Here is a 14,793-nt window from a genome sequence, read left to right on the forward strand (position 1 = left end):
GAAGAACCTCACTACATAGTCCTTATCTCACATTTATCAACAATAAAGTTGTATGATTATAAGGGAAGAACCTCACTACATAGTCCTTATCTCACATTTATCAACAATAAAGTTGGATGATTATGAGGGAAGAACCTCACTATATAGTCCTTATCTCACATTTATCAACAATAAAGTTGGATGATTATGAGGGAAGACCCTCACTATATAGTCCTTATTTTTTACTTTTTCAACAATAAAGTTGGATGATTACGAAGGAAGAAACTCACTATTATAGTCCTTGTTTTTTTACTTTTTCAACAATAAAGTTGGATGATTACGAAGAAACTCACTATTATAGTCCTTGTTTTTTTACTTTTTCAACAATAAAGTTGGATGATTATGAGGGAAGAACCTCGCTATATATTCCTTATCTCTCATTTATCAAAAATAAAGTTGGATGATTATGAGGGAAGAACCTCGCTATATAGTCATTATCTCACATTTATCAACAATAAGGTTGGATGATTACGAAAGAAGAACCTCACTACATAGTCCTTATCTCACATTTTTTCAACAATAAAGTTGGATGATTATGAGGGAAGAACCTCACTCTATAGTCCTTATCTCTCATTTATCAACAATAAAGTTGGATGATTATAAGGGAAGAACCTCACTATATATTCCTTATCTCACATTTATCAACAATAAAGTTGGATGATTATAAGGGAAGAACCTCACTATATAGTCTTTATCTCTCATTTTATCAACAATAAAGTTGGATGATTATAAGGGAAGAATCTCACTATATATTCCTTATCTCTCATTTATCAACAATAAAGTTGGATGATTATGAGGGAAGAACCTCGCTATATAATCCTTATCTCACATTTATCAACAATAAAGTTGGATGATTATGAGGGAAGAACCTCGCTATATAGTCCTTATCTCACATTTATCAACAATAAAGTTGGATGATTATGAAGGAAGAACCTCACTATATAGTTCTTATCTCACATTTATCAACAATAAAGTTAAATAAATAAAGATAAAAGAATATAGCCCTGTAAGAGTTTTGTATGAAAAACTTACTCTAATACTGATTTGTAAATGATTCGTACAAAATTGATAAAACTTACACTTTACTAAAATAATCGAGTTCACACCATAAAAGTTGTTTTATGCAATTTGACAATATACCTAGGGGAGAATTGGAGTAATTGAATAGCATCTGAATAGTCCATACACTTTATTAAAATATTTTAGTTCACACCATAAAAGTTGTTATATGCAATTTGACAATATACCTAGGGGAGAATTGGAGTAATTGAATAGCATCTGAATAGTTCATACAAGCACAAACACATCAGTGTGGATTGGTTTTTGGTATTATAGAAATTTTTTAATAGTTTTGCAATATAATTCCTCTTTGTTATTGTAAGTTAGGACTGGAGTAGCGAAGAGACATATGATGTGGCATTTGGTTCTATTTGAGTGCCTGCCGAGGCAAATATACGCTAGTCTGGAGAGTATATTTGATATTACAGAAAAACTGTTAAAGATTTGGAAATAGTTTTTTCTTATTATCATAGAGAAGCATTGGAGTAATGAAATGATGTGGTGTTTAATGCTATTAAAGTGCCTCATCTAGGCAATAATATTCTCATTTGCCTGTTATCATTCTCATAAAAATGTGACACCCATATTTTTATCTGTGAAAAAATTTATTAAACAAGAGTTCTACATGACTGGATTAGAGGTTATTTGTTGTGGGGTTAGAAAACACATTTAAAAAAAAATTTTTTGGACTTAGAATACTTCAGTAATAATAAAATGTTTTTATTAATTTTCTTCTGACAGGAAAACAGCAATGTCTTGTTGCTCCTTCACTGATGTGCTTTATACAAAATATGGAGAAGAAATTTCAGAAGAAATTGGTGGGCCTGGTTTTGAAATTTTTCTCGTCGGGAGTTATCCCGGTCGGGCCAGCCCAAGCGGTAGATTAATCCTGCCCAAAATTTTAACACTTAATGATTGTAATATAGATAGTGCAGGATCAACTCATGTTATTGAAGATCTTTGTAAAGATGTTGAAGAACTTGACCTGGCACAGAATGAGTTCACTGACACTTCAGAGGTTAGTACAATTCCTACTTCTACGGTAAGACATATATTTTAGCATTCATTGTAATGTTGATTTGATAAGGGCTGCCAATGAACCCATAAAATCTGTTAAAGCTTATATATATATATATATATATATAGAAAGTTGCCATATTGTTTTGAGAATATGATCTGTCAAACCTGTATTTATTTTCCAGTCAATTTGGATTAAAACAGGATTTTGGATAAAGGATAAAGTTCTTCACTCTAAGGTTAAATAGAAGCTATAACAAAAATCTGATGATTTGGTAAATATTCTTTGAGAAAACTTAAGAAACCTATTTTTGTTCCAATAATATTGATTTTATGAGGGTTGATGTTGGACAATTAGTTGTTTGCCAAAGAAAGTATGTGGAAAAACCTATAAAAACTTATTTTTGGAGGTCTGTTTGTTTGGTACAAAAAGTTTTGTTTATACACCTTAGCAAAATGAATTGTTACAAAATTCACTCATTAATAAAAGTTTCACATTCTAGTATGGTGAACTGAATGTTGTTGCCTCAAATGTTAGTTGTTTTTTTATAATTGTTACAGCTTAGTATGTTTTCAGATATTTGAATCTTCATGTTAATTCTGTTCTTGTATTCAGGATTGCACAAGATTATAATAGTTTTACATTATATATTGATGATCATTCAAAAGACATCAATTTGTTGCATTATTAAAAGTTTCAGCCATACATTTGTTTGATCACTACATCAAGATATATAATTCTAAACTGATATAAATATTGTTTTGAGTACTTAAATATGTTCTTTTATTTAGCTGCCAAACACTGTGATAAAATGAGTGCAAGACATTCTAGTATTAGGTTTACTCAGTTTTGAAAATGACAGCACTGTATTGGGCAGTATGAGTCAAAGTCTGACTCTTTTTTTAAACAAAATATAGAAAAAATGGGGACTTTTGTTGAATAGTATAATGGTAATTCTGTTAGAAATATTTCTGTGTAAGTAGGGATAGCATTCTATGCATAGTTAACAAAATGTTTTAAGATCTATATAAAATAATTTAGTTTGTGGGAAAGAGCTATTTATTGTGAAAAATATACTAGAATTACACTTAGCAACTGTAGTTTAAAATGTAAGTTTTCCTTTTTCTGTCAATAGGGAAAAAAAGAAAATCTTTTTCTTGTGAATTCACATTCATGAGTCATATTTTAGTTTTCATACAAAGTGATCATAGAGGTCATGAATAGCTTACAATACTTGAACAGCAGGTTTGCATGCCTTTTTAAATTGGCAAGGTTTCAGCTCATTTTTTTTACTGTCATTTTTGATTTTTTGAAATTTCAGTTTAATTTCTTCCTGGTAATAGAGTATTTCCCAAGCGTTTAACTGCTCACCAGAAACGGGGCTTGAATGTGCTTTAGGCATCATAAAAAAAATCATTGGGTATTGGAAGTACTTATTTCATCTGTAACAATACCATAAATAAGGGTAAAAAAAAGGAGGATTTGGGTCTGATTATTGAAAAACAAAATCCTGAAGCCTCTATCTGTATTGGTGAATAGATCTTGTAGAGTTTTAAGAATGGATTTATTAGGGTCTACTAGTTTGAAAGTTGTAGGAATCCTGGAAAAGTCATGTTTTTTTGTTGCCATGAAAAGGTAAGTTTTTTATTTTCAACCTTTTCATTTCACCAACAAAATAAACCACACATAAGTACCACACAAGCGTGATAATTTATGCACCAGAATCAATTCAACTGAAGAACCTATTTTCTATTATCTAGAATGAATACGTCCAAATCATTAAAGCTTCTTTCCAGCTGAAACATTTTAAATTTGAAACCAGGTATCACTAATAGCTAACCTATATAAATATGCCTTCTTTTCAAGATGCTCATATCTTTATTGTAGTAACACTAAGCCTGCACACAGTATTCTAAATGAAGCCTCATTAGTCTACAATTAGTTTACAATATCCATGTTAGTTTTAAATTTCTAATAAACAAAGTATCTACTGCAAAAGCAGAAAACTTTCCCAAGTTTTCCATAGTTTGCCGAGACGTTTTGCAAAGTGTCTATGACTTTTTTATTCTTTTTACACACAGATCTATCACTCTTGATGCAATGGGTATTATGTTCTTCCTGGAGAGTTCAACTACCAAGTGACCAGGTTTACAACAGTTTATACTGAAGTATAGATCTATTTCTGAAACTTCATATTAACTTTATTTTCCAAAATCACAGACCAACTTCATTAAAAAAAAAGGACATATTACAATGAAAAGTATTGTATGAAATACCAATAAAATGAACTTTATGTTACCAATTTTTCATGACTTGACACAAAAACGGTTGGGAAACTTAGAGGAACATGTGATAAGTCTAAACATTGAAGCCTAGATTCAAACATGTTCTTTATGACAATTAGTCCTATTTTAGTAATAAATGTGTGTGCTGTTGACCTAATTTATTAAAATTTTTATTGTATGGATATGAAGGGCAACATTTCGTTTTGGTTTTTGTGTTTAAGTGTAAACTTGTGATCATATGATATTCTCTTTCTGTGACCTTTTCTATACTTTTATCATGGCCATTTTTTAAATTACATCACATGTATATCAGTTCATTTAAATTAATTTTTTAGCTTTGTATATAAAAATACTGTTGTGCATTGTTAAATTTTACTGTTAAGAAATATTATTTCAACTTATCTTACTGTTATGTTTTTGTCTACATGTTCATTAGGCTTTTTGATATAACAACATTTAACAAGGACGAAGCTTCTCTATTTTTTGAATCTAAAGATAATTCTTTGAGTGAATATTATTTCACTATCCTGTTCATGTAAACTGTTGGTATTTTTCTAGTCAGATAATTATTTTTGCTTAAATTCCCTTATTATTATGTTTTTCATGTTGTTAGTCAAAATTATGTCCAAAGTTCAATCAAGTGCAATTTTTATTGGCATGTTTCTTAAATAGAAATATACTTTCAAATATTCAAACTTCAATAATTTTTGATATGTCAGAACTTAGTGAGATTATTAACATGTATCAAGAAATGGAAAAAAAAAGGGACCATAACCACCCTTGTGCAAGTATCTTGATTTATATGCTTGACCATAGTGAGATTATTAACATGTATCAAGAAATGGAAAAAAAAAGGGCCATAACCACCCTTGTGCAAGTATCTTGATTTATATGCTTGACCAAAAAAAAAAGTTTTAAAGAAATTTTTCTTGTTTTTTTGTGTTTTGTTTTCATTTTCGACTATGACTCTTCAGAAGAAATGTACTTTTTATTGGAAATGAAAATCCCAAGATATTGTTTTTTTTTCTGGAAATCCTTCTGACCTCAGGATACATTTTAAGTCAATGTGGAAATCTAGTCATCAATTTCATTGTTTGTTCTCGTTGAGATAACCTCAACCTGCTAATGAAATTGTTTTAACTCATTTAAAGATTAGTTTTAAGACATCTTGTATTTTTTTGTGTTTTAAAATGCATATTTGAAGTAGATAAATCATACTTTTTGTACTGCCAACAATTCTATCAAACATATGGTTAAGTTTTGTTGAGACTTTGAGTGCATAAACTTGAAAATGTACAAGTGCCCACACATAAGTATTAAATCTCTTGTTTTTTTATATATGTATTTTATTTATTAATATAAAAGTAACTGAAATGTAATAATTAAAAATTTACTAGGTTAAATAAAAAATATTAAATGAAAAAAAATTACTCGAACATATGCACATTGCAAGGGATGATTGTGTAATTCATGTTTGCTGGTAACACAATTTTTTGTTTATACAATGCTGCCCCGCTGTGATAAATCATTTTCACTGTACTATAAGTGCACTTCTAAAGCATTAAATCTAAATGATGCTGAGATTTTAAAAGTAATAGCTTTGGCTATTACACTAAATAGTGCATAATTGTACGGTACAATATTAAGTCATTCTAGAAAGAACAAAAAAGATAATTTATATTTATTTTGTATATTTCAAGTTTTCATTTTACCCTACATCGCCATTTTTTCTATAATTAGTGTTAGAGTAAAATATAAAGTTTTACCGAAAACAAACTTTTTATATTCATTTAGAAGTTTCTAGACGTTATGTAAATGAAATATGAAAATCACCTTCACTCAGATTACTCAGATTCTGTGTCAGGGTGATTCAGTGATTCCACAGTTAAATCTTTTATAGAAATACTTTATTAAAAAATCCTGATTTTTGATGTACAATATACTTGTAGTGTTTACTAAAATTTTGTGAAGACACAATTAATAATTGTGGAATTATATGCTAAACATTGTGATGTATAAGTTTCACAAAAATGTGGTTGATGTAAACCATCAACACTATTTACACAGCTTTAAAGCTACAAGGCTGTATTTTTGTATGAAAAGTAGTTTTTTGTAAAATCTTGAATTCTTCAGTGTTTATTATAAAATTTTCACATATTATATCTTGAATATCATGAAATTTTATCCCCCCTTCTGTATTCCACTTTACGGCCTGTTTTCATGACAAACTCTAATAGGTATTGTGGTATGCTTGTTCTGTATATTACTTGCATGGTGTCATTCTTTTATTTATATGTATCAACAGTCCTTGTTTTTCCCAATGTTTCTCTGTTGCTGATATCTAGGAATGCCTTTATGAATTTTTTATTTTAGCCATTGTATGTTTGTTTAACTTACACTAGCCTTATTGTTGTACATTGATAAACCTATATTATCTAAGTATTAGAAACAATAATATGTTTTGCAAAACTTCCTTGTATTTGTAAAAACATTTTAAAAGCAATTCCTTTACTTTAATTTAATTTAAAAAGTAGTTCTTTGTTCATGAATGCAAGAAAAATTGATCAGATGTAAATTTGTCTACTTTGTTTTTCAGATTGAAAAAATTATTTCCCACATGCCTAAGCTATGGTTCCTAAATCTCAGTCACAATGACTTGTCAGAAGCTAAGCCATTGGAGATGGAAGCAGACCTTTGTATCACCAGTCTTGTGTTAAACCATACCTATGCTCCCTGGCATGTGGTCAACAGTTTTTTGAGATGTTTACCAAAGTATGGTTTTAAAAATCATTAGTAGTTATATTTTTCAAAACAATGTGGGCTGTATTTTCAATAAGTTTATTATATTGTAAGCAACAACACTAGCAATAAGTGTGTCTCATAAAGATTTTTTTTTGCTTTTTTAATACTCTAATATAGTTTCTGTAACTGCATTTTAAGATTTGGGAATTAAATTACTCTGAGATGGTTGTGATCAGGGGATGAGATGTTTAGTGTTATGAAAATTTTTATCATATGTAAATAATAATAATATATTTTATAAAAACATTTTTTATTAATTAACTTAATTGTGCTATTTTTATTTTGTAAATTTAGCATCACTGACATTTGAATTTAATGTTGTGGTTAACTGCCAGCTAGCAGTACTGTAAAGTCCGTCATTATGTAACTGATTTATCTGTAAAGTATTATGCTTCTATACATTATAGTAAAGAAAGGGTAACAAGTTTATGTTGTAAATATATTGGGAATAAGTAGATTAGATGTTTGAAAAGATCTGCTCAAAGAGAGTTCAGTTAAAACCATTTAAAAGTGCCTTCCCTATAACCTTCGTAGATTCTGTCAGAAGTGGAAATGTTCCATTGTTTAGTAGTTGTATTGAATATTTGGTTAACTGAAACGTATGGTACCATTCATAAAAAAAAACTAAAACAAATCAGCTTTGTCACAACAAAACAGCCACTACTTGTTGTGATAATAAGGAGAGTCTCACGTTTTTAGGAGCTGGCACCTTTCTTTAGGTAAGTATGAATAGTAAAATGTTTCCAGCTTCTAAAAAGTGTATATGTACTGGTTTGGATCCAGCACTTATTTCTGACAAACCCTTTAGTGCGGGTTTTTTCCAAAGTACTTTTTAACATAAAGTAATCTGAAGTCAAGTCAGCAAGTATTATTTCTTTCATACCTCAAAACCTGGATCTGTCCCTAGGATGTGTTGTAAATTTTACAAAGTTATAGACTTATTTGCGTTTTTTGTCTTTTATTCCCTTTTCTGTGTGTGAAATTTCAATGTTAGCTTAATATATTTATGTAAAAATGTGTGTACTGGTCTGAACAACAAAATGTTCAAATTACGTAATGCATGTATTCTGTTGAACTTATTGTATAGTAAAATATATCACCCTATATAAATTCTTTAATTCAACTATGAGAAGTTAAACATATGAGACTTTTGTGCAAACATCAAATGACAAAAAAATCACGCAGATGGTTATTTAATCTTATTAGTGTATGTGTGAGAGAGACAATGAAACATTGTTGTGTTTTCTTATTTTTAATAGCATGGTAAACTTGTAAGGTTTCTTGCTTTTTCCGTCAAAATTTACCCATGTTAAACTACAACTAAAAAGTCTTCACAACCCAAATGTTTTTAAAAAGGTAGTACTTCCTTTGTGAGAGATCATCTAGGACAAATTATTAGCTTTTAAAAACCTCTTGAATTCTTGGAGCTGTTCAATTATGATTTACTTAATTTTTTGCTTTTTTAGTATTTTGGGCACAATGAACTATTCTATTAACTTGTTTAGGCATTTTTATTAATATTAAAATATACAATTCTCACTCTATATGAGAGGAATGGTCATTCTGTACAGTATTCTTTTCCTCTACAATCTTCTAAGGGTTCTGTTGTAGTCCCTATGCAAACTTGTATTAATCAATTTTGATTGTGTCCAGATTTCTATTAAGATATTTTTTAAAGTAATCTTAGTTCAAACCACTTCTGTTCAAGTCTGATTATAAGGCCAGTGTGTTGCTATTTAAGATTTAGCCACATTGTGTTCACAGTAGTAATATCATATGAAATCTCACTGATATTCTAAGTTATAGACTATTCTACTGCAGAAAAGTTTAGAAAAACTTCTTTTCTATTAATGATGTTTTTTTTTGTAATTGCATTTAACTAGGCTTGAGGAGCTTTACTTAAGTCTTAATGACTATGCCAGTGTTGGATTTGACCCAGACAAAGATTATCCAAGTGTCAAGCAGTTTCATATCAGTGGTAATCCGATTGACTCGTGGGATCATCTAAAACACATAGCAACTTGCTTTCCCAACCTAGAAAAGCTTATCATGGCTGACTCTTCATTAGAGTCTGTTCCTGACTCTTTTCATTGGTCAGATCACTTCAGGAAGCTACATAGCATTAACCTGAACAATGGGCAGTTCAGAGAATGGGAAGATATCGATCGACTCAACAACTTTCCACAGCTAGACAGTTTCCGTTTACAGGGATTGCCAGTACTTGAGGTAAACTTCTGAGTGTAAAGATGCATATTCAGTTATCAAATTGTAAGCTAACTACATTTATCAAAATAGTAACTTGGTAAATAATGTAGCTAATTTTATATACTGGTTTAATTAGGAGTACAGAGGTTGAATATTTTATATTAGAATGATTTTGAATATACAAATCAGCAAGTGATGTGACAAACAAAGTCAACATAAAATTGAAGTGGAACTGCATGTAATAGAATAACATTTTGACATTGGCATTTTGTAGGTTGAGTGATGCTACTTAAAATTGATAGTTTTTGGGAAGGGTATGTAAGAGCCCTTTCTGACAAAATATTCAGATACTCAGAAAGTAAATATGTGTCCATATTGAAGATTTAGAATATCCAAGATGGGAATATTCCTTGCACTTCATGGCATTGGAAAATAAAGGAGTATGGATCAACTTGGGGCACCAGAACCCTCCAGAAATAGACCTGCAACAAGTCATACTCCAGCCATTGTAAGCAAGGTGCTGTGTCTTTCAATCTATGAGAATCCACAAACACAAAAATTAATTCATGTTCCCCAGGCAACAGTACACAGTGTAATCAAGAAGAATCTCAATCTTAAAACAGAGCCAACAGGTTGTAGATTCACCAAGATATACTTTTCAGTTAACTGTTACATACCTCAAGCAGCTGAAGAATGAAAAGCTATTCATTCTATTCCATACAAAGACACATCAATCAAGTTGCCAGACCCAGCACCTATGGATTTCTGTGTAAATGGACTCCTGGAACATCCACTGGGAAACTGTCATCCTCATACACTAGATGGCTTATGAAAAACATTCAGGGAGGAGTGATGTACTTTGATTATGGCTGCCTTGCAACATTGCCTTTTATAATGGAACAGTGTTGCAGGGTCATTATTAAAATGCATGAACAGACATTATACATTGATTCATCAGTGGAAGACCATCACTGTTACTGATATTCTTGGACATGCTCCCAAATAATTCTTATGAGATTTAGGTTAGTTGTAAATCGATATGCCGAGCAAACAGTACAAAATGATCTTCATAAGTGTAAAATAGATATAAATGTATGTGCATATATTAAACATTATAATTGATACTGTTTATTAAATTAACTTTAAAAAAAAAAGAATTGAATATAAGTTAGTGACAATATTGGATACTTATAACACATAATTATTAAAGCATATTTCTTTAATTAGGTAATTCTTTATAAAGATGACCAAACATTGTATTTTACAATACAAGCTGTACTTGGTAATTCTAGAAGATCTCTCAAAGTTTTATTTGGCTACAGTTGAAAGGTTTATTGTATGTTTTGTGTGTCATGAAAGAGAGAGTTGCTTAAAAGCAGTAATTAATGATTAGTTTTAGAGAAAAAGAGGTCCACTAATGTTTTTATACCAAAGTGAATGCATGACTGAATACAGTTTTGTTTTTGTGATGTAAAGCATCATTTCTACTTTTATGGTGTAAAAGTAACTTAAGAAAAGTGAAAATAGAGGTTTACAAGAGTTTTTAAAAACTTATATAAGGCCTAGGTTAATAAATTCCAACTACAAACGACAGTTTACACTCCATAACTGTTGCAGTAACTCACTTATGCTTGATTCCCTTTTCTGACTTTATATCTAGATTTTTTTGGTATTTTTTGAGCCTGCCATTAGTTTATTCAAAAATGTGAATCATAGTTGTAGGCCAGTTTATAAACTTCTAATACATGGAGATTAAAAGATAAAAATGTATCATCTGCCTTCACTTGCAATATAACTTACAATATTTCTCTGAAAACATGCATTATTTATTAGTACCCCCACTTTTTACCTTAGTTTATCCTGCATTTTTTCTATCCATCAACTGAGAATGGTTATCTTTGGCAAATTCTAGTTATTTTTCAGATTTGAAGAAACATTTTTGTGATCTAATATCTATTTATCATCACTTAAGACTTTGTTGCTGACTCCTCTTTCAATAAGTGGATGATGATTTGCCATTTTTATAGCTGATTTTCAACTTCAGTTACAGGTTATATTTTACAGCTTCTGATATTTAAATAGGAAGGAAATAGTAAAATAGAAATTTTTTAATAAGTATGTGATTTGTAGAATATTTGTGCAGAGTAAATGTGGTTTACGTTGAAGAAAACCATAATTCTTACAATAAAAGAGTTCAACTCAAAGGTTATTTTGCTGGTAGGGGACCTTTAGACATTTTTTGTTTAACATAAAGGAATTCACTGAGAAAGAAAGAAGACAACACCTGATAGCTAGATTGTCTTGTGCCAAGAGATTAAACGGAAGCCCAATTCCGGAGAAGGAAAGAGAAGATGCAGAAAGAGCATTCATCCGTTTTTATTTGGACAGAAATGACAAGCCCAAAAGGTATAAGTGTGTGTGATGTTTACTTATGCATTGTTTAAAACATTTTTGGTATTATATAACTGTTCAGAATGAAAAAGCCCTCGTGATACAGTAAACCATTCTTTTTTTTTGACTGGCTGTTTTAATTTTAGATAAGTTAAATTTGTGAACCAATTCAGGTACCTTTTAATCGATTTCTAGGAATATGTACAAGAAAAATAAATCATGACAGTTACTGTTGATCCCCGCCTTGCATTCATGACTGTGCTCTTTGCCATTATTATTTCTAGTTAATTAGCCAAAGTAGGTTGGCTCTCTGTCAACTTGTAATGCCGGCACCACCCAGAAGAAAAGATGCAAAACTTGCACATTTTCCATATAGAGAAGTGAGTGCCTAAATTCCATAATAAGCTGAAAATTGTTATTTGTTTAGTATGTGACAAAGCTAAGGCCATTTCACCTTCATGTTGTATTTAAACCTAAAGTTGTGTGCTATTTGAACAAGTAAGAAAAACCAACATTTAATGGTACACAATAAATATTTAAAATATGTTAATTTATTTCCTTTAGTAATCTACAAATTAAAATGTGTCTGGACTCTCTGTGGCAACGAAAGCCAGCAAAACAAGCAAAGTGTTACTTGAGGGTATGTTTGTTGTCAAGGTCTAGACCAGTAAAATTCCAAAAACATTTTCAGGGACCGACATTCCAAGTAAAATATCTATTAATTACATAAGTAAAATAATATGATATTTACAAAAACATTTATTTCGAAAACAGAAAAAAAAATGTAGACTTAGGCGACTTTTAGTCATCAAGTGTCAGTGCTTTCAACAGCCAAGACATGTTGTGGACTGGTAGAACGTAAGTGAAGGACCAGTACCAGTCCACGGACTGGCATTTGGGAAACACCGGTCTAGACAATATAATAACCAAACTTATCATTAAAGTTAACGATTGATATAACTAATGTCTTTACAACCGTGGACCTCCAACTTCAGCACCCCATCTTCATTCATATTTGTTACGTGTGTCACTCAGATGGTTGAACCTCCCTTATTTTATACTTTTTTTATTATAGATATTACGAGCTGGTAGCTAAGCACGGAAAGCTGAACCCTTTAGTAAATGTGAGTCTAGCTCCTAAGAAGAAGGTAAAAGTGAACATTGTTTATCAGGAACATCGAGAAACTATAGAAATCCATGTTGAGAAGACAGTAAAGGACTTGAAGTTTGAGATTGGCCAGCTACTGAGCATGTCGCCTTCGAAACTCAGGCTGTTCTACATTGATAAAGAAATGTCACATGCCTTTGGACCAGAGGAACTGAAGTTTAACAGCAAGAAACTGTATTCTATCCAAGTGCAAGATGGGGACGAGTTTTTGGTTGATCAGAAGTAGTTGTTTCGTACACATATTTAACTAGAGTCAGAAATATAGTAAAATATTATGAATTAGTATACTTAGATGTAACGTTTACATTTTAAAATTGTACATAAAATACACAGGGTTAATTGATGATTTTTACATACTTTAAACAGTGTAAGAAGGGTTGAAAAATTTAGCTAATCTTCTATGTTTTTTTTTTTTGTCAGAAAACAACTCACTGAAATAGTAAAATTCTTTTAATTTCCAGAATTTGAGAAATCATATATATTCTGGACAAAGTGATACTTTCGATAAACAGTAGTTAATTATATTCAAAATTGATGTGTATCCTATTACTGTTTTGCTTGTAAGCATTAAGAAAAATGTCTCGTTTCATGCCAACTGACAATAAGATTAACTGTATGTGGGTAGTGACATCTTCAATGTTAAATTAGATGCAACAAGTGATATATATATAGTAAAACAAATATAAAACAGAGGTTAGTGAATTATATGAAAATTCTTGATGTGGTAAATTGTGATTGAATGATTTAAATTGTAGAAGAGGTAAGTGATACTTACTAAAATGTGGCTCACTTCCCATCATTATGTTCTGGTAAGCAATGCTCTAATATGGCTTAATAATTTTACCTTTAATATAGTGTAGTATGTTTCAGACAGACAAAAATGCTGTTCACTAAACATTGGCATGATACTCTGTAATTTCAATTTCCAAGTAATTTTCAATAAGTTAATGCCAGATAATGGGTAATTTTGTACTAAAAGTATTAAGACTACAATTTTGAAGCAACTTGGGACAGAAAAAAAAAAAGACATGGTGGTTGGAAACATTACAAGAAAATGAAACCAGAATGTTGGTGTGTTCGCAACAAATAAGCAAAACAAAACTACCCCCAAAGTTTTAGGACACCGTGAACAAATAAAAAAGAAAAAAAAACTAAAAAATGAAGATAAACTAAAACAAATACAAGAAAAAAAACGGTCCTAACTTTAGTAGAAGCTCAATCCCCTTTCTCAAAAACTACGGCTATCCCTTTTATGCGTTAGTTTATGTAAAAACTTTTCTTAGTTTGTTGTACTTGTTCACAGTATCTCAAATCATTTTGGCTAGTTTGTGTTTTGCTTATTTGGCCTGTAAACATCTTACTGACTCCTCTACTGGTAATAACAGTATCTATGAAACATAGATGTTCTGCATCATGTGTTGGTAATAAGGCACAACAGGATAAATTTCATACTAGTATTGAAGCTTACTTCTCAGGTGTGAGAACATAACTATGGCCTTTGTTTTTGAATGAGCAGATTGGGTTTTTTTTGGATCTCGGTTAAAAGTTCAAACACTAAATTTCAAGGTACAGTAGTCCCAGCTTAGTAGGTTAGATAAATAAGTAAGAAACAATCTAACACTGGACTAATATCAGATTTAAGGCTAGCACCATAGCTTTATGGCAAAAAAAAAAAATTAAATGTGTCAAGTATAAATTAATTTGTAAAGGGTTTTCAACCCTTTGTTGTTTTCATATAATAGGATTTTTAAATAGGATAAGTAAGGAATATTATACTCATACGGCATGTAATTGTTGCTCTTTCCTGCTGGTTGCAGATATTAAGG

General features: G+C 30.6%; 1 protein-coding gene across 1 annotated transcript; it reads left to right on the plus strand.

Annotated features, from left to right (window-relative positions):
* The first annotated feature begins 1,845 nt into the window (after positions 1–1,845).
* LOC106474174 (tubulin-specific chaperone cofactor E-like protein) lies at positions 1,846–14,649 on the plus strand. The gene is made up of 5 exons (XM_013934866.2): positions 1,846–2,116; positions 6,998–7,173; positions 9,087–9,429; positions 11,663–11,814; positions 12,875–14,649. The coding sequence occupies exons 1-5, from the start codon at positions 1,850–1,852 to the stop codon at positions 13,191–13,193; spliced, it is 1,257 nt and encodes a 418-aa protein (XP_013790320.1). The 5' UTR covers positions 1,846–1,849; the 3' UTR covers positions 13,194–14,649.
* Positions 14,650–14,793: the final 144 nt, after the last annotated feature.

The sequence above is a fragment of the Limulus polyphemus genome, unplaced genomic scaffold (genome assembly GCF_000517525.1).
Source record: "Limulus polyphemus unplaced genomic scaffold, Limulus_polyphemus-2.1.2 Scaffold6910, whole genome shotgun sequence".
Taxonomy (NCBI): Eukaryota; Metazoa; Arthropoda; class Merostomata; order Xiphosura; family Limulidae; genus Limulus; species Limulus polyphemus.

What these genes read in the sequence shown, in the direction of transcription:
- LOC106474174 (XM_013934866.2), top strand. Translation starts at nt 1,850, where the DNA reads ATGTCTTGTTGCTCCTTCACTGATGTGCTTTATACAAAATATGGAGAA. An exon ending in TTTTTGAGATGTTTACCAAA is followed by an intron (nt 7,174 to 9,086) that starts GTATGGTTTTAA and finishes GCATTTAACTAG; the next exon opens with GCTTGAGGAGCTTTACTTAA. An exon ending in AGAAATGACAAGCCCAAAAG is followed by an intron (nt 11,815 to 12,874) that starts GTATAAGTGTGT and finishes TTTTTATTATAG; the next exon opens with ATATTACGAGCTGGTAGCTA.